General features: G+C 37.0%; 1 protein-coding gene across 2 annotated transcripts in view; it reads left to right on the top strand.

The window, feature by feature from the left end:
* The window catches only part of LOC145678465 (beta-hexosaminidase subunit beta-like), a 68,253-nt gene extending 44,180 nt beyond the window's left edge, over nt 1-24,073 (top strand). The window contains exons 5-8 of one of the 2 annotated variants that reach the window (XM_081748631.1): nt 2,725-2,837; nt 4,191-4,395; nt 15,917-16,133; nt 23,470-24,073. In XM_081748631.1, coding sequence (XP_081604757.1) covers nt 2,725-2,837; nt 4,191-4,395; nt 15,917-16,133; nt 23,470-23,838 — 904 coding nt within the window. In that variant the 3' untranslated portion in view covers nt 23,839-24,073. Of the gene's footprint in view, nt 1-2,721; nt 2,838-4,190; nt 4,396-15,916; nt 16,134-23,469 lie in introns of both variants that reach the window. The other variant, XM_081748630.1, reaches the window with a different exon arrangement.
* Nucleotides 24,074-24,886: the final 813 nt, after the last annotated feature.

Below are 24,886 nucleotides of genomic sequence, written 5' to 3' on the forward strand. Positions count from 1 at the left end.
GTTACCACTAGCTCACAATTATGTCAAACTACTTTATAATTTTCAACAGACAACATAGGCAAGTTTCAAATCTAAATTTGAAAGTGATTCCTTGAGTGTTTGTAACTGTTGTTCACCAGCACTTGGCGCTCATTTTTGTGATTTCATTTCTTTTTAAGGGCGTTCATACTTTTTTTTTATTACAGGAATGATTTTGTTGGATTAAATTATTACTGGTCGTGGTGGTGACATTAACCTACCATTGATGTCCTTTAGAGAGTAATAATTTTTCTCTTTGCTCACTCGACAAAGCAAATTTGTCTATAATATCGCTGTTGGGAATGCATTCTAAAATGTCTTTTTCGGAAGAAAGGACAAGCATGTCGGAGAGCCATACATCTCTCATGCTGCTTCTTAGTCTATTTTTTACAATCTTTACTTTACTCATAATCCTCTCTGCTGAGCAACTCGTTGCTGGTAATGACAGAAATATCTGGTGTAATATTGTTATGTATGGAAAACCAGACATATTCAACAGACACCTGTAAGGCCTAATGAATCCTTTCTTCACCCACTGATCCAGACTGTTCCAGCTATATCCACAAAGCGATAAACCGACCAGCCCATCCTTTCATATAGCAACTTGCGCGGTACTTCATTCATAGAGTTTCTAAGCAGGGGGGAGGAGGATTCATTCTCGAGATAAAAAAAAAAATCGCATCGTGTTCCAATTTTATTCTGACGACAGCAAAATTACTTATTCCACATTAGAGTAAACTTCTTCCCCAATGTTTTTATTCCCCCCAATTTTTTTCTCGATGGCACAACTTGCGCCATTCATCCCTCCTGTGGGCGGCTCTTCTCTCTTAAAACGAACCAACCTTTCCTTTCATACGGCTACTTGCGCGGTACTTCATTCATCGAGTATCGAAGCAGTGGGTACGGGGGTTCACCCCGGAAAATTTTTGAAAATTAGCTTCTCAAAATCGTGTTTTAATGCTATTCCGATAGTAAAATTGCTAGTTCGAAAGTAGAGTAAAATCCCCCCCAAAATCTTTCTCAATGGCGCAGCTTGCGCCATACATCCCCCCTGTGGGCGGCCCTGCACTTATGTATTTTACAGTCAAGTCTTCACCATCATCAGGATCATTCTGGCATGCTGATGCATTACTTACTACTTGATTCTACCCTTGCAATGAAGACACATTAGTGAACATGTAAGACCTGCCTACTTACATCCCAATCTTTTGCTGCAACCACTTTTACAACCACAACTGATTAGGTTAAGGAAATCCTCTAGAGCAGACAATAAAGTATTCCCAACATTTATCCATCCCCAGTCTCTAGGATTTAACTTTTTAACAAGCCATTGTTGTATCTGGTGATAAGTTCTGAATGCATGCTGGCGTGCTGCGTCTTTGGTTGGCGAAAGAAAAGTGATTTCAACTTGTCACCAAGAGTCTGACGTGCTACAACTTCAGTAAAAATAGAATGCCTTGATTCATTCAAGTTTAGTGATACTCCTCTACCAGAGAGTGCCAAGAGAAATGACTGCTGCAGCAGCATCTCATCTGCAGTTGCATTAGCATGCTTGAAAACACTCACTGAATGTCGAACTTTTTTTTTTTTTTTTGACAAACTGTAGATTGGTTTTTGCCGTTTCTTTATATTGCTGAGGTGGTATCGCAGTCGGAGACAGAATGACAGAAAAGTAAGACATCAGCAATCTATTCCAAAACCAGTTGTAATTTTGCTATGTAAGTCGAGGTTAGTTGCATGTCCAGGCATAGCATGGTTATGGACGCTCCTGGACACGATCTAGCAATAAGTATGATCAGTATATCTGTATCAGTAGTTGTATTATTGCTACAACTGTCACTTTTGTGTTTACGTCATTTTCACACGCACTTAATGCTTGTGACACAATAACTTCATCTGCATCATCATCAGCTTAAATTACCTTTACTTCTGCGTTCTGTAATCTGCCAGAAAAAATCTATATGGTACATTTGTTGGCCTCGTTGTTAAGAAAAGCTTCCTGGGAGACAGTAGTGTGCGTCATGGGTGTGAACTGAATGTCTGAAGAACATGTCAGATTGCTTCTTCTCTTTCTGTCTTCCGACTTCGTGGTAAGATGCTGATATCCATCAAAAATTACAGTGGCCTCATATGGGAAATGAGTTACAACGTGTCATATATGTTTGGAATATATATCTTCATTTGTAGCTAGCTTTGGCCAAATAATTTTATGCAAAAGGAATCCACCGTCTATTAAGAACAGTAACATTATTACATGTTGTTGGTATAGCTAAAAGATTAAAGAATATTGATTTCTGAGTTTTACGTATCATTGATCGACTGAATGGAGAAGGTGGTTGGGTACAAGTTCATATCCCAGATATTTACAGAAATATAACCTTTCCTTCATGATACACAAAATTCTGAAGAATAGCTGTTGTATGTTAATTGACACTTCATCCCCTCTAACTGTCATTGCAGTATATATTGAAGATAAAGGTCTGATTTTGTTTTTCCGGTTAAGTTTAAGGTCACAGAAGTCGTTCCCATTTGTTTTCTGTAGGGCGCCAAGACCAACCACTTCTGTTCTGTCACAATTAATGTGCTCGCTTGCAGCCACTCCGGTAAGAGATAGAGATATAAGTTGCCCACTGTAAGCTGTGGAAAAAGGATTTTGAGCAGAAAACCAGTCCAAAAGTTAATATATTGTCTTTAATTTTACAGCAGAAAAGGCTCCTATCAATATCCAATCTATGTGTATACTCGGGACAACATGCGGCAAGTGATTGAATACGCTCGGCAAAGAGGGATTCGTGTCATTGTTGAATTTGATACTCCAGGTAAGAATCACCATACGAAGTGCAGATCCCATTATAAATATTTCTTAGTTCTCCGTTAATATTTTAATGAAAGGCAATTGTAATTGAATCAGTCATTGCGAAGAGGTTATATGTCCATCCCCACCACATTTTCATTTTAGTGCAAATTTGAGACGTATGCGAAGAAATGCGCATCCCCTGTGAAAAGACCAATTGCATGGTGACATTACGTTACATATCCTTAACTATTGCCTCAATATTATCGATGCCATTGTATACGTCGAGCTTGCAATCCAAAGTCTTTTTCTTTCTCCTCAACAATTTACTTTGGGGGATATATGGCCTTTTCGAAATAACTGATTCAATTTTTAATATAGTGCTAATTAAACAATGTAAAATCATTCTTTAAAATACTCATAACATCAATGTTTTACGTCATCCCATTATAAAGATTTATTAGTTCTTCGTTAATATTTTACTGAAAGTTATTTGTAAGTTTAATGTAGTGGTAATTAAACAATATAAAATAATTGTTTAAAATACTCATAACATCAATGCTTTAGGTCATATACATCAAGTTGGAATAGTACTTGGGCTGAGTGGCGTATGCCATGGGAAGTGGCATATAGCCTGTTAGACACACACTGTACCCCATAGATAGATAGATAGATAGATAGATAGATATAAATATATATATATATATATTGTGTGTGTGTTTGTTTGTGTACTACCTGGATAAAAAGCACTTTATGGCATTTTCAAGCCTCCTTAATAGATGTCTTTTTCTTGTTTAGACCAATCTTTCTCCTCATTTTTTTAAGATTGACTGCCATGAGCATCATATGTGGTGCTCACCTTATTTCGCTGTGATGCCATGAGCACCATAGATGATGCTCATGTTTAATATCACAAATTATTAAACTTTCCAGGTTCTTGAGCATCATATATGATGCTACTCATCATATATTACTGTGAGACCATCGGCATCACATATGATGCTTGGGTCCAATTGGTATATTTTTGGGAGGAACAAAATATCTCGACAAAAATGTGATATAACTAACCATAATCGAGCCAAAGGTAAGAAGAAATTGTATGGTCTCCTGGGACCAGTACCCTCAAATCACCTTGGCAGTCAACATATTAAGAACGGTCCTGATTGGTCTCATATTTAATTCATAATTTATAAGAAATAAAAGAAGTTATTAATGATGTTTCATATTAACTGAATAACATTATTCAATATCTTTCTATCGTCTTACTTGTTGACATAATTATATATAAAGCTGTCCGACGTCTAAATAATAAAAATGAGTCACGTTTTTACCAGTATAATTTTCTTTTAGTAAAAATACGCGTTCATTTCATTCTTAGGTCACACAAGATCTTGGGGAGAAGGCATTGCAAATCTGCTAACTCCATGCTACAGCCAAGGGCAACCAACTGGAGGGTTTGGGCCAATTGACCCCTCGAAGAACTCCACTTACGAATTTTTGACGAAATTCTTCCAAGAAGCTGTCGATCTCTTTCCTGATAAGTACATTCATTTAGGAGGCGATGAAGTCAGCTTCGATTGCTGGTACGTACTTCATACTCTACCACTTCAAATATTTAACTCTGTGCTCTTTAATAACACACAGTAAAAATTGGTTGTGTTAATTCAACTCAATTTTAACACAGGGCAATGGTTCTAGCTTGACTACCACTATGCGGTGTTAATTCAACACAGACCCCGCGGTGTTGGCGTTTAACACTGGAGGTGTGTTACGTTTTTAACACACAACCAGTGTTGAACGGTGTAAAATTCGGATCTGTGCTAATATTTTAGGTGTTGATTCGACACCATGTCAGTGTCGGTAGTGTGGGGAAAAGTGCTGAGTGTTACTTTGTGGCGGTGTTGCATCAACACGAAGAAAGTAACACAGTGTGTTAATTATTTTGTATTAATATTATACCATGGCAAGTATCAATATAACACAGTCCCAGTGTTATTTCAACATCATTTTCTTATTATTTCAACACTCCATTTGTGTTGTAATTCAATGCCAAATCCATATAAGTAACACCGTTTTGGTGTTAATTTAACAGCCCTGGGTTAAAGTCAAGGTCAGACTACCAGATTAACACCGTTTTTGGTGTTAGTTCGATTTTATTTCTGTGTTACTGAGACACCTATTTTGGTGTTGAAATAAGTCCGTGTGCAGGGTTGGTGTAACTCTTTTTCTGTGTTGGAAAAGCTTGTGGTATGCATGATTATGCGTACGTTCTTTGAATACTAGATAGTTAACATGGCAACCAATTCATCACGTTTGAAAATAACGAAACGAACAAACTTAACGAAAAGAACTGCAACAGATTAATTCGTGAACATCGTCAATTTCGTCAAGTGTTTCCGAACGCGCCCTTTCTTGAAATTAGGGATGGTACCGAGACCGAGACGGACTTTTATATATCGAGACGAGACCGAGACGGACTTTTACATACCGAGACGAGACCGAGACCGAGACGGACCTCTATAAATCGAGACGAGACCGAGACGAGACCATGGTCAGTCTCGAAAGTCTCGGTCTCGTCTCGAATATTGATAGTTACTTTGTCTCTACTAAAAATTTGCTTCGTTGCTGTATGAGATAATATGGGAACGGTTGACTGATGTATAGTGGCTTATTTAGGGGGTAGGTATCGGGCTCAAGCCCCTCCCGAAATAAATTTGTAATCATTGCACATACAACACAAATGTTTGTTACCCGCTCCTCAAGCCTCTCCCGAAACAAAATCCTCTGCTGTTGTATATAATCTCTCTCTCTCTCTCTTTATCTATCTATCTATCTATCTATCTATCTTATCTATCTATCTATCTATGTATAGGAGGCCCATTTTAATCTTTGCACGGAAATATCTCGAAAACGGTTGAAAATACATGATCTGAAAAAAAACTCAAAAAAGAAATACCATGGGGCAGATCGAATTTCGATGTTATGGTTCCCCCAGGGCCGCTCTTCAAGGGGCCCAACTTTAAAATCTTAAATGAAAACATGGGTTGGGTGACACCTCGTTCGATAGGTCATATCGGTCACCGTTTTCAAAATAGCCCGCAAGATATGTTACCTGCATCAGATGAACGTCCAGTAGCACTAATATGAAAACGGTTGAACATAAATGAACCAAACAAAAATTCAAATATTAAATCCACTGGGCAAATCGAATGATGTTGTCACCCCCCCCCAAGGTCGGCTTTCATGGGATTCAGGCCCAACTTAGAAATTTTAAACGAAAATATGGGTCAAGTGATACCTAGTTCGATAGATCTTTATACACTAAACAGCGTTGTGGCAAAATATTATTCATAAGTGTCACCGTTTTCAAAATGGCCGCCAAGACATGATGCCTGTATCAGATAAAACGTCCAGTACCACTAATATGAAAACGGTTGAAGATAATAACGGATGAACAGAAAAAAAAACTCCTATAGGAAATCACAAAGGGTATTTATCATTACAGGACTTGAAAGTGTTGCAACAGAGGAGAAGATGCTTAGAGTAAAAGTGCCATAATGCAAAGGAGGAAATCTAGTTCCTAGAAAATCATCGTTCCAACGTCCTCCGTAAGTGGGTGAAGCGGGACAGGAAGAAACGGTGAAATTGCAAATGAGAACCTTAGTTTTTGCAAATTGTATCTACACAACAAAATTATCTAAAATGTGATTTTATAACAGATAGGTGTCTGTAATAGAAAAAAAGTAGGTAAAATTCTTGTTAAATATTACTTTCCATTTTGATTGCAGGCAATGATTTGTGCAAAAATGAATCAGCTGAAATGCGAAACTAATTTGTCGAACAATGCAATTTTAGAACAACTTGTACAAATGTTGGTTTTGCTCAAAAGTCGTCTGCACAATATTGGCTCATTACAGTAACAGTCACTTGTACACACAAGTGTTCCAGACAAACCATACCTATTCCAAGTAAAAGTGGGGTTCTCATTTGAGATTTTACCATTCATTTTCGCTTCCCCACTTACGGAGGGAGATCGGAAAGATAATTTCTAAGAATTAGATTTCCTCTTTAGCATTATCTCACTTATACTTTAATAATCTTTTTCTCCGTTCGATTATTCTCGAGGTATGGAATGATAAATACCTTCTGCGATTTCCTATACGGACTTTATCCTGTTTATTTATCTCCAACCGTTTTCATATTAGTGGTACTGGACGTTTTATCTAATAGAGGCATCATGTCTTGGCGCCCATTTTGAATACGATAACTGATATGAAAAATCTTTTACCACAACACTTTTTAATTTTTAAAGATCTAACGAACGAGATATCACTTGACCTATGTTTTTTCCATTAACAGTTTTGAAGTTGGGCCCCATGAAAGGCGGCCCTGGCGGTCACCACGACATCATCCGACGTGCTTTATGTCATTTTCCAGTTTCACTTTTTGTTCTGTTCATTGTCACAACTCTGTTTAGTGTTTGAAGGTCTATCGAACGAGGTACCACTTGCCCCAAGTTTCCATTTAAAATTTTAAAGTTGGGCCCTGGACCCATGAAGGGCGGCCTTTGGGAACATCGCGACAACACCATTCGATGTGCCCCCAAGGCTTTCCTATTTGAGGTTTTGTTTGGTTCATTTATGTTCAATCGTTTTCATATTAGTGCTACTGGACAATTAACTGATACAAGTAACATAATTATCTTGGCTGCCATTTTGAAAACGGTGACCGATGTAAAATCTTTTGCCACATTCCTTTTCAGTTTTTAAAGATCTACCGAACGAGGTGTCACTCGCTCCATGTTCCTATTTAAAATTTTAAAGTTGGGCCCCGGGCGCCCTTGAAGAGTGGCCCTGGGGGACACCATGACATCACCATTCGATTTGCCCCATAGTATTTCCTATTTGAGTTTTTGTTCAGTTCATTTTTGTTCAACCGTTTTCGAGATATTTCCGTGGAAAGATTAAAATGGGCCACCCTGTATATACTGTATATACATACGGGCGCGAATCCAGGATATGATCAAGGGAGGGGCTAAACCGTACTTTGCCTCTTTAGCCAGTGTAAAGAAGGATTGAAGCTCATTTTATTCAGTGTATACCTGAGCACTAAGGGGGGATATAGCCCCTATAGCCCTTCCCTTAGATCCGTGCCTATATATAAACAAGCAGTGTTACCAACGCAAAATAAAGTTGTACTTTCTCAAATTGCACTATGTAAGATATTACCTATTTCTAATTTAGATATTAAATAAAACCACAATATCACATACATTATTCAGTGTAATAAAGGACAATACAGTATCACTAACATCAACATTTTGGAGATCTCTAATAACTCAAATGCCATAGGCGGTGCAATGCGCATCATTTGTATCTTAGCGTCAAATACTATGATCATGGTATAATGTATTTCGAATGAAGGAAGGAACAAAGTTACAAGCAATGAAAAAAAAATAACTTTTTCTAGACTTTATTTCGAAAACGTGCTGATATATATCATGTGTCATCATGTAGATGCTTCCAAAAGACTTAAGTGATCATAATGTCATTTACAAGAATTATTTCAAACCGTTTCAGAGATACCAAACACATGGATAGTGATTGTTTTATTGTTTAAAATAACGCATTTGTGTTAAGTTTTTATAATGATTGTTGTTTTAGTTTGCTTCTATAACATTACAACAATAGTTTTTGGTTGTTTTAATTATAACAAGTTGCAGTTCCATTATTTTAAACAGTGTTGCCAACTTAAATAAATTGCTAAATATTATTCTAAATATAGTGGAAACAATGTAATTAAGCTGACAAATATTTTAATAACTCGTAATTTGCTTTATGGTGCAAGAATGATTTCAAAAGACGACGTTTTTCATAGTCTTTGGGCTATTTATAATGCTAATGTCAAAGTTTTTGTTCCAGCAATACATGTAAATGCAAATTGTAACTGAAATTAAATGTAACTGATAAGTTTTCAGTAACACTAGTTGTTCCCCTAAGCCTTAGACCTAATGTACATAAAACCATGCTTAATTAAAAGTTCTAAATACATCCTAGTTACATTTCACTTGTTTTAGTTTGACCACCGACCACCTCAAGCTCGATCCATACCATATAGCTATGTGCAATTATTCAAGGACTTACAGTTAGTAATACACATTGCGTTGATTTTTGGTTTGGCTTGTTTTAGTTTAACGTCCCACGCTTATGCTAGGATGGCTAAAGGAGATGTGGAGCTAATGATTATAATGGAGTCCGAACCACTTCGGTCCTTCAACTGTACCCCCACCGGAAATCAATTCGGGATCACGCGAACCGAATCAAGCGTGCTAGCCGCTAGACCAAATGGAGGTCCTCACATTGTGTTGATTTAAATCATTGAGTCAGTGTTGCCAGATTCGAAGATCAAAAAGTAGCGTGTCGGTGCTCCAAAAGTAGCGGAATTGAACTATTTGTAGGCCAAATACATACAGTAGAAATGAATTATTTGGCAACTAATGACTGGTACTAATTGAATAATTTTTAACATGGGATGGAAAACGTGCTGGACATATTGCAAGAAATTATGATGGATGAACAAAAACAATTCTAGACAGGATATCACGAGATAAAAACAGCCTAGAAAACGGCCTTATACAAGAAGGTTTGACGAAATCAAGAACAACTGGGGAGTAACCTGAAAAAGAATTGCTCAAAATAGATAGTTGTAGAGAAGACTTTAAAAGACCTTAATCCAGCAGTGGGTTGACAATGGTTGATTATGATTATGGCTATGATTTTATTATATCTGGACATTAGAGATAAACTAAGGTCCAGATATAATAAGTCATAATTTCGTAATTTTACAAGAGAAGCGAAAAACAAGTTCCTTAAGTAAGACCTATAGTATTGTTTTCAAGCTATACTAAGTAGTTACAAAGTAATAGGATGCTTTTAGACTTACATTGTTACACTACTAGAAAGAACATAGTCTATTAAAAAATATTCTTAACTCAATTTCGACCAAAAAATGACTTAGCATAGTCTACCTCTAAAGTTCATGTATATATATATATATATATATATATATATATATATATATATATATATATATATATATATATATATATATATATACACTACCCCCGAAAAGTTTCCGTACAAAGTAGGTTTATGTATACTTTACGTGTATTCGAGAAAAAAACAAAGACATATCAATGGAATTTATTTTTATCTGGAACCTACAATATATATTTGAGAGGATAATACACAAATTTAACAGAAATGAACTATTGTTTTGTCAAAAATTTAAATCTTTGATTTATCAAAGTAGCCTCCACGTGCTGTGATAACAGCTTTACAGACTTTGGGCATTCGCCGTATTAGTTTCTGTAGAGTTTCGGGCTTGATTCCTATCCACGCTTTGCGAAGACACTCAAATAAGTGTTTCTCGCTAGAGGGACGCATCTTTCGAACTGCCCTATCAAGCTCATCCCACAGTAACTCAATTGGATTACAATCCGGTGATTGTGGGGGCCACACCATATTCTTGAGATCTCCCTGTTGCTCTTTTGCTGACAAATACCCTCTTCAAAGTCGGGATGTGTGTTTTGGGTCATTGTCTTGCTGCATGATGAAACCATGACCAGTGAGCCTCTTCCCAGATGGCACTGCGTGTCTGATCAAAAAATGATGGTACTGTTCTTTCTGCATTGCACCCTGTATTTGCACTAAATCCCCCACTTGATTGTTACCAAAGCAACCCCACACTATCACAGAATCACCCCCGTGCTTTACCGTTGGAAAAGTACACGACGGAAGCAGTCGTTCGCGCCTGGAGCGACGCACGAAAACCCTGCGTCTATGACTGAAGAGCTCAAACTTCGATTCGTCGTAAATAAGAACTTGTTCCACTGCTCCGGTCCCCAGCTTGCAAATTTTCTTGCCCACAGTAAACTCTCCTTTTTGTTTTGAGGGCGCAAGAGCGGTTTTCTAGTTGCCACACGACCGTTTAGTCCCGCATTAACTAACTGAGTCCGGACAGTTTCATAGCTGATCGGCTTTTCGCGAGTTTCGTTCACTTCAGCTTGTATTTGGGACATTGTTTTCAACCTGTCGCGTTTGCTTGTCCCTATAATGTATTTGTCCTCCCTTGCAGCTTTAGCTCTAGGCCTTCCAGATCTTGCTCGAGAGCGATTTTCCCCTGTTTCAGCAAATCGTTTTAAGGTATCATACACTGTAGTATGGGGTATTTTTACTTTTGCGGCTATTTCCCGTAGTGTATAGCCTTCTTCTCGTAAAGTAACTATTTTTGCTCTCGTTTCAATGCCCAATTCCCTTTTCGTACGTGGCATTATGCTGACTAATAGGGAACACTTTACACATCACTTCAACACACATACACACACAACTAGCGTGCAATAGACAACTCCCAACAGTGAGATCTGAGAGAGAAGTAGACAGAGTATCTTGAGAGACATCTGTGAGGCATTTGTTGTGTGTCCGACCTTCAATTTGCAATGTAATGGCCGTTTTGTATCGCACGCGTACGTAATGCACGATCACAACGGCGCGATATTTAAGTTAAGTTTTCTTAATTCATCCACAATACGCCAAAACCTTTTCTCCCGCCGGATTCTAAAATGTTTCACCTTTCATTTGTGAGCAAATTGTAAGGCATTCTTTTGTTACATTTTGAAAATTTCTTTATTTCGTGTTTGTTCGGAAACTTTTCGGGGGTAGTGTATATATATATATATATATATATATATATATATATATATATATATATATATATATATATATATATATATATATATATATAAAACTTTTACTAGGTAAGGTAGGGTAAAAACAAATCCAAAATTTAACGAAATTCGTACAGCGAAAAACAAATTTGATCCTTCATATTGCGGCAAAACTACGAAAATTAATACAAAAGAAAACTAGAAAGTTAAGAATCACTTGTTTTGTCGGGACTGAGAAAATAGATACATATAGCTCGAATTACCTATGTACTTACATAATATGTATGTCCATGTTTCGCAAGTAATTTTTAAGCAATATAAAACTTCAGCGTAATGAATGCATGATTAGTTTTCTCGAATAAAGATCACATGCACCGCTGAGAAAAATGAAATGAAATCTTTGAGTTTTACGTCCCACGATTATGCTGGTTAGGCTAAAGAAGACGGTGATGATGAGTAAAGAATGAAATGCTGGATTGAAGAAAGAGAGAGGAAACGGGAGTACCCCGAGGAAACCCCCACACGGTGTTTGTCCACTACAAAGTTCACTTAGTGGAGATTGGGATCAAACCAGGGACCCCAAGCACCAGAAGTGAACGCTCTACCACTGAGCCACCGTGGCCCCATGAACCGCTGAGAACTCAGGAATAAGCTTAATCTACAGATGGTGATCAGAAAAATGGAAACACCTGTAGTTGGCAACACGTTAGATGTATGGGTTGGCAGTGGTGTCGTGACGCCCGCAGCGCCGGACCGCTGGTGGTGGTGTGTTAGGTCGGCCTCCATACTACGTCAGGCGCAGTGGAACAGCAGGTCCAGTCAGCAGACGGAGGTAGTGTAAAATGGGAGACCTCTCAGATTTTCAAAGAGGGCAAATTGTTCTTGCGCGGTTATGTGGAGTGAGTGTGGTGGCAGTGGCTACTGTGTTAGGTGTGTCGCGTGGGACAGTGTCGAAGGTGATGACGGCCTACACAACACACGGGAAAACCACATCGGGGAAACGTAACAGTGGGCGGAAGAAAATCATGAGTGACAGGTCACGCCGGGTATTAAAAAGCATTGTCACGCAGAACCGTCGTGCCACTGCGGAGGAACTCAATCAGCACCTGCCCCACCCTGTTTTGACAATCACAGTCCGCCGCTAAATACATGACATGAACTTACTGGGTCGTGTTGCACGGGCCAAACCGCTCATCAGGAACCATAACGCTTTCGCACGCCGCAAATGGTACCGCGACCATGCAACTTGGACCGTTGAGGACTGGAAACGTGTGATATGGTCGTATGAGTCATCCTTCACCCTATTCCCAACCACGGGCCGTGTTTATGTGTGGAGAACGCCCAAAGAAGCTTATGATCTGCAGTGTCTCCGCCCAACTGTGAAACATGGCGGCGGCTCGGTGATGCTGTGGGCCGCAATATCATGGTTTTCATTGCGTCCTGTGGTCACACTTAGCTGACGAATCACTGCCAACGATTATGTCGCAATTTTAGAAGACCACTTGCATCCTATGGTCCGGATGTTGTTCCCGGATAATGACGCCATCTTCCAGGATGATAATGCACCCACTCACACAGCTGGCGTTGTTGCAGCGTGGTTTGAGGAACATCGGGATGAAGTTCAACACATCTCCTGGCCCGCCCAATCCCCAGATCTCAACATAATTGAACATCTGTGGTCCGTCTTGGAAACACGTCTCCGGCGACGATTTCCACCTCCATTCTCTCTCACAGAACTGGCCGATGCCCTGCACGAGGAATGGTGTAAAATCCATTTGTTACCATTCACGACCTCTATGCCTCCATCGCACGTCTTATCAAGGCTGTTCTGAAGGCGAAAGGTGGCCCGACACCATATTAATCTGGTAAGTTGCAATTTCGTTCAGGTGTTTCCATTTTTCTGATCACCATCTGTATGTTACGGCACTGGATATATGCTTATATAATACATTATGACCTTATAAACTTGTATAAGAAACAGAATGTACTTAAAGTGAGACGCGAACTATACGAAACTTGACTTTGAATCTAACTTGTTTGGTGATCCAACCCGAGAACACAGATAGCAAAAATGAGTGCCGTAGCTCCCACCATAAGGTTAAGGAAGTGCCTGTTTTAAAGTGTCAATTAAACATTGAGATGTGAAACGGTAATAAAGCAATTGATAAATTTGAAACAAAATATATGGTAGTAATAATTTACTCTATTTGTTAAGATAATGAACGTTATATTCTATTTTTAAAATGACAATCAAAGCAGAGTGTTTTGGATAACAACTGAGAAATTGTAAAATTTCAATTTCGGTACGATTAAATACATTCGTGCTGCTATGTGTTGCGTTATCCGTTAGGAGGTATTGAACAATTCTGATTCAAATGAAGTAACTAAACTACTGTATAGTACTGGAGTTAATTTAATAGAGTTTAATTGTATAGGCAGTACTGAGGCTATTTGAGACAAAGTCTATTGTTGAAAGTGAAATATGGGTTACTATTAGGGTATTATCCCAGGTATATTATACCCACTGATGATTGAACCCGGAACACACGCATGGAAAGCATTAGCACTAGCAAATTAGCTACGAAGAAGTACATCATGCCATAATCTGTCAAGAATGAAGGCAAAAAGTAAGAACCGGAAACGACAGACTGTACGGTAATAATTTTACAATTTTAATTTCATATTATTTATTTCGAGACTTTCGAGACGAGACCCGAGACGAGACCGAGACTTGGCCTTCGAGACCGAGACCGAGATCGAGACAAGCATCTGTTGGCCGAGACGAGACCGAGACCGAGACGGCGATGTTTGACTCGAGACGAGATCGAGACCGAGACCGCTACTTGTCAACCGAGACGAGACCGAGACTGTACCAAGTCTCGTCTCGTCTCGTCTCGATATCATCCCTACTTGAAATGCTCTGTTAAAATGTTAACAGGGCGAGAAAGGAAACAAATTCTAATTTTAAAATAAGAATAGTAAACTACAGAACACTTCATTTAGAAAATCTTCATAAATGTTTTTGTCATCCTCCCCATCATTAATTCTGATGTATTTCTTGATGGTGCGAAGCACAACCTTCACCAACATCTTGTTAAAGAATGATAGGCAACTCTTACTTATATCCTTATAATATGATTGTTTCTTAATCGTGTTTATATTTATACTTGTTTTTTGCCATTTTTGAAACACAGTCCCCGGTGTTGACTGGTGAGCTCTAGTGCAGTGTAAAGGTGACAGTAATATAGTGTTGTTTTTCGCATGACATATTTCTTCAGAAATGTTATGTAAAACAATTGAGAACAAATCGCGCGGTTTGCATGTTGAAATTTTGTGAATATCTGGATTTGTTTAAGTATTTCTTCCTACTATGTTTGTCTGTAGTTTCAGTACTTAAGCCTTTATAATTAGATGCCAAACAAATTTGTCAATCACGCAGATAACAACACCGAAGATTCTACACTTAAGTTAATTCAACACACAGGCTCTGTGCTATTTCAACTACCGACATTTGGCACACAACTCCAAATGCAGAGTGAGTTGTTCTAACCACCTGCTTGTGTTATATTTTAACACAATCACGTTAACACATTGGCATGTCGTTGAAATAACAAACGATTTTTATAGTGTAGTGTAGATAATTTAAGATAGGAGAAAGATAAGGTCTTGATCTCAACAAAAAATATATTTTATAAGGTATTTAATCTAAACCTTAAATACAGTTGCTAATACATTAATCCTAGGACTCCTGATCTTGGACTCTTGACATTTCTCCCCGAAAAACACATTTTAAATCGAATTTCTGGGGGACATTCCCCTCAGTTCCAAGATTGGAGGGCATGTCCCTCTCACCCCTTCTCCCGGGATGTGCGCCAGTGCTTAGGCCTAATAAGCTTCTGGATTAAAAATTAGATTATTTTATTGGCGATACAGAATGATGAAGATATTAATATAAATGGAAGTATTACGATCAAATGGAATATAATAAGAAAATAATACAGTGTCCACACTTGTGCGCTTTCACTTCCACCTGAAGTACCCTGCATGTGAATTTAGCTCACTCGGTAATGCATAGCTACGTCGAACCAATTGGTCTATGTTATTTTCAATTACATTATAAAGCATACCTGTTCGCTCCACTAGATACTCTTGGTTCAACATTCCATGTAATCTCGTAATTTTAGCCTACGTTGCTGCACCGATAGGTGTCAATAACGCATAAGAATCGATTTTATAAAACATATTAAAAAAAAAATACATGAGAACGCTTCAGTTTCTCGTTTGATAAGATCACGATCATCATGAGTTCCATTAATTTTACTTGTTAAGTCACTTTTGAACTTGGAAATCAAGTACTGTTTCATTTTTGTTTTTTGAAGGTCAAGTAACCCTGATATCAAAACCTTTATGCAGGAAAAGAACATAACGGACCTCGCACAATTGGAGGATTTCTACATTGAAAACTTGCTGCAGATTGTAGGAGGCCTTAATGCCAGTTACTTGGTGTGGCAAGAAGTATTTGATAACAACGTTGTACTGCAAAGGGATACTGTCGTCCACATATGGAAGGATGGTCAAGAACAGGAATTGGCATCAGTAAGTTGGCTTCATGTGCAGTAAAATAATTTTGAAACACTGAAGAATCTATATTTTGCTCTCATTACTCCAAATTATCTTATTGTTGAAAGAAGAACGAAATGTGTGCGACGTCCAGACGTGCACCTAGAAACTTTTGTTGGGGGAATCCAATAATACTACAAGGCACCACGTCTATGTAGTATTGAACGGGTATTATTCTGCGAAAAGACAATAAGTAATTTTAAAATACTTGTACCTACATTTTCAGGAAAAAATACTAGAATTAGTTGGTGCAGATGAAGTGTAAGATCTCATTTTCACGCTGAGAAAGTGTACAAATGTATGTTGAATTAGGAAGTTTTGAGTGCGTCCGAACCCAGTAGACTTCCCTCGTCGGTATGACCCTGGTGTGACGTTGTTACACTGATTGTTCACATAACCAGTGTAAACTTGCTTTCTTTCTTTCTTACTTTTTTTAACATTTTGTATTGAATAATTTTATAAACAAGGATGGATTTGAGTTAAACATTGACTGCTACACTAGATTAAAAAAAAAGAAAATCCAGGGGGACGGAAACAGTCTTTTATTATGAAAATTCATTGCGAGATTTGAGAACAAAACAACCTTTCTACTTCAATGGAAGAAGTTTTCCTTTTTCTTTATTGTTGAGCAAAATAATAGGTTTATGGTAAAAATTCATAATGTATAACAGTTTCACCAACTATCCACTTTGGTTTCATCAAACCTCTAATGAAGCCAAAGTAGATAGTTGGCAAAACTGTTACACGTTAATAAATTTTACAATAAACGTACGTATTGTTTTGCCTAGCGAATAGTTTATATCAAATTTAAGTTCTATTAAAAGCAAAGATTGGACACAATGGAAAACATTTATTGTTCCATGTCTGAAATTTATCCAACTGCACGGTTTTTCCTAAGGGCCACCTATCAGATTACATAAATGTTACAGTATGTGTGGTGTGATTTGTCTGTGCACCACGCGATTAGGTAAGGATAATGTGTGGATATAAGTTATACTTGACTCACGACCTTACGAAGCTCCGGACACGAATTAGCGTAAGTTAAATTCAACTCTTGTGGTAGTTAATCTGTTAGTACAGCCTCAGCACTGAGATTGTAGTACAGGACTACTGTTTCAAGTCGGATCCGAACCACTCGGGTTTGAAACCGAGGTAAGTATCCCACGCATAATCGAGTCCGGAATGCACGCGTATAAATCTCATTACGACGTGATGATAGCCTTTGGAACAAGATCATAAAACATCTCAACGAATACAGTGTGAGAAACATAATTAACTGACACGTACGTTAATTCACAATTTCAATATAGTTAGATGCAACTATTGTGACCATTCTTTCTTCGTTTAAAAGGATATATTTTCTTGATGATCACATGTAAATATTATAAGGAGGAAATGCGAGCTTTCGAAGTTAGACGATAAAACACCTCAATGGGTGTAATGTGAAAATCGTATTCAACCGACTTCAATATGTCTATTTTTATACTTAATTTCAATACAGATACGTCTATTGTAATTATTTTCTCTTTGTTTAAAAGAGCGTATATTCCAGGTGCCCTCATATAAATTTCATTAGAATCTAATGAGAGTGTTTGGAGCTATCTTATGAAACATCTTAATGAGTGCAATGTGAAAAACAATTAACTGACGTTAATATTTGTATATTCACGCATAAATTCAACATAAGTGTACCCATTTTGATTATTTTTCTTTATTTAAAGGAATGTCCTATGTTGATGGTCTCTTGTAAATTTCATTAATGTGTAATAAGAATCTAAGAGCTAGAGTACAAAACACATCAACAAGTGTTGTGTCAAAAAACGTAACTAATCTACTTCAATATGTGTATATTAACGCAAAACTTTGACATAAGTGCAACTATTGTGACTACTCTTTCTTCATTTAAAAGAGTACTTACAGTAGTTAGTGGTGTCATACAAATTTCATTACGATGTAATGAGAGCCCTTTGAGCTAGACCATAAAATACCTCAAGGAGTGCAGTGTGAAAAACGTAATTAACCGAAGTCACTCGTATGTGTATGTTCACGCACGTCTGTGAAGTTGTCCCGCCCACCTAATGAATTTTTCTTTTTCTTATGTACATCGTTAGTTTATCGTTAGTTTACGTTAGTTTTGCTAAAACTATCGTTGGTTTCGCAAAAATAACGATTTTATTCAAGAAATAAAGTTTCACGCCAAAGGTGAATTAGCCTGCCCATATTGAATTCTCATAAAATTCCAACTCACATCGTTAGTTTACGTTAGTTTTACTAAAACTATCGTTAGTTTTGCGAAAATAACGATTATATTCGAGAAATAAATGGGCAGGCCAACTTCACGGTTCCCCCGCCCACAAACGAATTTCAAAAGTTTTTCATATCACATCGTTAGTTTATCGTTAGTTTACGTTAGTTTTGCTAAAACTATCGTTGGTTTCGCAAAAATAACGATTTTATTCAAGAAATAAAGTTTCACGCCAACTGTGAATTAGCCAATCCATATTGAATTCCCTTAAACTTCCAACTCATATCGTTAGTTTAACGTTAGTTTACGTTGGTTCTCTAAAATTAACGTTTGTTTTGGAAAAATTACGATTTTATTCGACAAATAAAAGTATGTGTCCAGTATGTGCCTTATATACTTCTTACGTAGGCCTGTTATGTAAATGTACTGTTAGGGTTTACATTTGGCGGGAACTTTTATTTCTCGAATAAAATCGTTATTTTTGCAAAACAAACGTTAATTTTAACAAAACTAACGTAAACTAACGATAAACTAACGACATGAGTTGGAAGTTTATGAGAATTCAATATGGGCGGGCTATTTCACAGTTGGCGGGAAATTTTATTTCTTGAATAAAATCGTTATTTTTGCGAAACTAACGATAGTTTTAGCAAAACTAACGTAAACTAACGATATGAATTGGAGTTGAGTTGATTTTGAGCTTAACGTCCCGTTCAGCAGCGAGGCTATATGAGACGTGGACCTACTGATTAACGTGGAATCCGAACCACATGAGCTCCCGCCGGGAATCGAACCCGGGTCTCCCGCGCCAAAGGCACGTACGCTAACCGCTTAGCCACGGAGGAGCTCGATATGAGTTGGAATTTTATGAGAATTCAGTATGGGCGGGCTAATTCATAGTTGGCGGGGAACTTTATTTCTCGAATAAAATCGTTATTTTTGCGAAACTAACGATAGTTTTAGCAAAACTAACGTAAACTAACGATAAACTAACGGTGTACATAAGAAAAAGAAAAATTCATTAGGTGGGCGGGACAACTTCACAGACGTTGTTCACGCGTAAGTTGGATATAGTTGCACGATTTTAATAATTATTTTTCTTGTGTCTTGTTCATTATAACTTTGGAAATTCCACAGTATTAATAAAACAAAACAGACCAAAGCACCAAATATATATTAGTAATACTTGTTACATTCCGGAAACTGTTGCGCAAGTATTGTTAACATATTGGGTGCTTTGGTCGCCTGTTTTATTATTATTATTATTATTATTATTATTATTATTATTATTATTATTATTATTATTATTATTATTATTATTATTATTATTATTTTGAAACAGTGTAGCATTCGGTGGTGCTATATAAATATAATTAGGATATAATGAGAGTCTTAGGAGCTGGATCATGAAACACCTTAATGGTTGCAGTGCACAAACTGAAAGTAACTCACATGTTTATATTCACCCATAACTTCAACAAATGCACCGACTTCGGTTCTTTTTTTTATTATTATTATTAAAAGAGTATCTGTGTGAAAACCGTAATTACCCGACTTCAAGATATTTATGTTCACATATAACTTCGACATGGGCGCACTAATTTAATTTAGATGATTCTTTCTTCTTTTAAAAAAGTATACCTTTTATGTGGATCCATATATAGCCTATATGTCATTAGCTATAATGAAAATCTTTGCAGGTAGACTATGAAACATTTTAAGGGGTGCAGTGTGAAAATCGTAATTAATTGACTTCAGTATATGTATGTTCACGCATCACATTTATATACCTGTACCGATTTTAATGATTCTGGTTTTATTTGAAATAATGCATTTTCTGGGTAGTTTCAGTTAATTTCATGATCTAACAATAGTCTTTGGAGATATACCATGAAACTCCTTAATGGGTAAAGTATTAATACCGTAATTAACTAAACGTAGTCGCTAACGCTGTCGCCTTCGGTGGGAGCGGTCCTGGGTTTGATTCCTAATGAGGGCACTCGGTCGAAAAGGTGTAGAGCACCTTTTCAGGCCAGCAGCCCTGAATGAGATTTTCCTGGGTTTTCCCCATTTACACCAGGCAAATGTCGGGGTGGTACCTAACTTATAGGTATCAGACCGCTTCCTTCCTTCCCCAATCCTTTCTTCCTTTCCTTTCCCCGGATAGTGTTCTCGCCGGGGGCGTCATCCCTCAAACGTGACGGGCTAAATGGCCATAGATGCCGAAAGCCCAGAAATGTAAATCCTAAATCCTACCGTAATTAACTAGATTCATTGTGATCATATTCACGCATAATATTAAAATAGATGAATCCATCTTGATTGTTCTCTTTTAGTTTCATAGAGTATAATTTTAAGGAGGATTCATATAAATTTTATTAGTATCTGAAAACAGTCTTTGGAGCTAGATCACGAAACTCACCAATAGCTAATAGTAATACCGTGTGTTCACGTATAATTCCATAACGTAAAGACCAATTAATATATGTCGACCCATTTTATAATAACTTTATTTCTATCTTTAGTTACCAAACTACTGCAGTGACTAAAGTGTGGACAAAAGAAGCTAACTTAAAAGAAAAATACACTAGACTATCGCTAATCCGGCCCTCAGTATTCCGACCTCTCAGTAATTCGGCGCACATCCAACAAAAAACACGTGCACAATGAATTATCGTGCGCATGCACAACAACGCTTAGTTAAATAATACTTTATATACTGTACGTATTCGAAATTGTAGCATTTTTTACAGTTCGGTTGCGTGATAAAGCATGCCACTGTCACGTATCATCATTGCGACAGTTAAAAATTAGGGACATGTTTCATAGTGAGTGATACAACTCAAGGACCAAGTTTTCTTTGAAAATGAATATATATTTGGATTTAATAAAGTATATCCTCTATGTTTTAAAATTATATCCTTCGATTTAATAAAGTAAAGTACACTATATTCCGTATGTTTTCAAAATAAATTAAAAAAACAAGATAAATAAATAAATCAAATAAATATCATACACATAATAATTCGGCACCAATATGTGCCAGGAATAGCCGGGTTAGCGAAAGTCTAGTGTAACCGACTTCAAAGACGCGCTAGCGTATAGATACACATATTGCAATCGAAAATGAAATGAAATCGTTAAGTTTTACGTCCCACGGTTATGCCGGTTATGCTAAAGGAGACGGTGTTGATGAGAGATGAGTGAAATGAAGAAAGTGGGAGGAAACGGGAGAACCCCGAGAAAACCCACGAGCACGGTGTTTGTCCACCACAAAGTCCACACGGCGCGAGCTGGGATCGAACCAGGGACCCCAAGCACCGGAGGTGAATGCTCTACCACTGAGCCACCGCGCCACCACATATTGCAATCGATGATTATGGTTTTCACACTATGATGAAGCTATGATAATACATAATTTTAAGAGCAAACTATAAGGGCCTGTGCTATGCGGTGAGTGCAATTTACTGAGATTAGTATACACAAACACAATAGCATACGCACCTTTGACGCAGGAAACGCGGTTCGATTCCCATCCGGGGTTCATAAAAAACAGTAATAATCCAGTCCATAATTCAATGTCTCATATAGTCTTGGTGCTGAATGATTTTTTTTTTCTGAAGGAAAACTTCTTGTAAATAAACTTTAACCCAAGCAACCATATGGGCGTACTGGAACCTGTAATTCAAGGAGTCCACGGTTCAAGTTTTGGCACCAGCCAAAATCTGTTTTATTTTTATTGCATCCAAATAACGTTTGTCTTAAACTGAGTAACAAAGTTACGATCCAACTATACAATTGTTTCAAAACTTCATTTTGTCTTACTTAACAATGAGTTTCCTTCAGTACAATCAATCGAATTTCATTTTCTTACTGGTAAACACACCGAATAAGAAGATTACGATCCAACTTAAAAAAACTGTACCTCAGAGTGTGAAGTGCGAAAGTCCAATTTCGGCGAAAATGAGTTAAAACCAGCTTTGTATATCTTTTGGAGGTCTACAACAATTGGTTGGTTGTATTTTGTTCAATACGAGTTGATGATGTAATTAACCAAGTATATAATGTACAATAGTACCTCCAATATGTAGGCCTATTTAGTGCTTAAGGAAGTGTTTTTGCTGTTTTTTGGAAAACAAGGATTTGTGACTTACGCATTTCATGCTCCCACATTAAGAAAATTGTGGTGAGTAGTAGGGTGGAAAAACGAATATCATAGTTAAACAAAGCTCTCATACTGATATTCACTGATCAAAACAACACCAACTTGGATGAAAACATAACTGACGTAATCTTTCCACGTTTTCCTTTTCTCTCTCTCCCTTGCTGTTTTTCTTTAGTGGTCGCAGAGTAGTCAGAAAATACGGTTTTCAGGGTATCGATATGCTTGAACAACAGCTAAGAACAGAATATAAAAGATAGTTATATAATTATTTTATAACTGGAGTCATGATCCGATTACAAACGTAATAAAACTACCGTGGGAAAGGGCCAATGGAAAATTTTAGAATGAGAAACCTGAGGGGAATTTTCATTTACGTAGGTATGTAGCAGCGGGAAAACTAAAATATGTAGTACTTATAGTGATCTGCTAATAAATGCAATCATAAAAATTTTGACCTAAATTTTCTCGAAATATGCAGTTTGTTGCATATCACCTTCATCCTCTAACCCCTTCAATTATACGATTATGATCGGGTGCCGGTAATTTTATTTTTTAGAGTTGGCAACCCTTTCTATACAGTAACCCACATTGTAGATGTGTCTTTCAAATATTAAGGAGTTCGAGTAGCATTGAAATAATTACGCATGTATTATTATTATTATTATTATTATTATTATTATTATTATTATTATTATTATTATTATTATTATTATTATTATTATTATTATTATTATTATTACAAGTCTTATTTTAAATTAAAAAATCTTAAGTCTCTTTTCCACTTTTATTTCAACATACGTTTTTAGCTGAATTATAAAATAACGCTAAACATTGTATTTGATAAAGAAAGACTTCTCATTGTTGTCTTAATTATTCATAATTTCTTCCGTCTTCTTTTGTAGGTTACTGCAAAAGGCTTTCGCACTTTGCTGTCCTCTTGTTGGTACTTAGATCACCTGGAGTCTGGTGGGGATTGGGTCAAATATTACCAGTGTGAACCGTATGAATTTGAAGGCACTGAACAACAGAAGAAACTGGTAATGGGAGGAGAGGCTTGTATGTGGGCGGAAGTGGTGGATGCCACCAATATCCATCAGCGTGTGTGGCCCCGTGCTAGTGCAGTCGCAGAGAGATTATGGTCAGCTCAAAATGTCACTGATGTCAATGAAGCTGTCAGTCGCCTCGAAGAGCATCGCTGCAGAATGGTGAGGCGAGGAATCCCTGCACAACCAGCAACGGGACCTGGATATTGTCCAGGACTACTATATTAAGCTGTGGCCTATTGAATCAAGAGAATAGTTAATCACTCAGAAAATACATAAAAGACAAAATATACTGTTGGTAAAAATTTCGTTTGTTTTTATTTTAGAAAGGAAAGAGCTAGACATAGTTGTATTTACATATACTCTGTTTTTAATGAACTGTGTATTTGTAATTGTTTCAGCCAGTCCACTGTATCAAATTCACTCTGTACATGTTTGGATATTAATTTTTAATTTTAATAAGTGTAAACTCTTTTATTTCGGATGATCACTGAAGTTCTCTTCTGTTTTTTATTATATTCTGCTATATTTCCAATTACGAAGGGAGGTCAACCTTCACCATGATAGCTATGACCTAGGGATCTACAATTTGTCCCTGGACACGTCCATCTCTGCATATTCACTTCATTGACATATGAACATCATCAAGGATTTTAAACGTAAACAGAGGCGACATTGTAATGTAGTCGCGAAGTGATGTGCCTTCCGCATTAATCCGAAGAAAAATACTTAAAAACCAAAAATTATTACATTTATTCCTGTTTAAGTTGAATTTGGTCGTGGTGATTGGGAAAAGACGCCATCTCGACACTCTGAAATATTTAATCATCAATATGTCGGTTCGATAAACAAACTAAGCCAATTGCTGAATCTAATATTTTTTCGTATATTTCTTTAATGGTTATTCAATATCAGACTTCCGAAGAGAAAACGGATTAAACTTATTGACCGCGTCTATAGCGACAACTCCCACTCACGACTTCCTTTAAGTTTTAATTTAAAATAGAGAAAGGCTGAGAACGGGATATAGGATAGTTATATGGAAAGTAAAGAAAAACAAGAAAATAATAAGAGGGGGTCACGAAATCTTTGATAGGACTATATTATCTCAGAGAAAATGAAAAACAAAAAGTTTTTTTTTTAGATATGTATATCGGATGATCTATGGTGAAATAGAAGAAGATAAAAGAGGGAAAAGAAGAAAAATAGAAACAACATAAAGTTCGGAATAATTATCAAAATACAGTAAAGAGATTCGAATGAGTACTAAATGTAC

The sequence above is a fragment of the Thermobia domestica genome, chromosome 2, assembly GCF_964235325.1.
Source record: "Thermobia domestica chromosome 2, izTheDome1.hap1.1, whole genome shotgun sequence".
NCBI lineage: Eukaryota > Metazoa > Arthropoda > Insecta > Zygentoma > Lepismatidae > Thermobia > Thermobia domestica.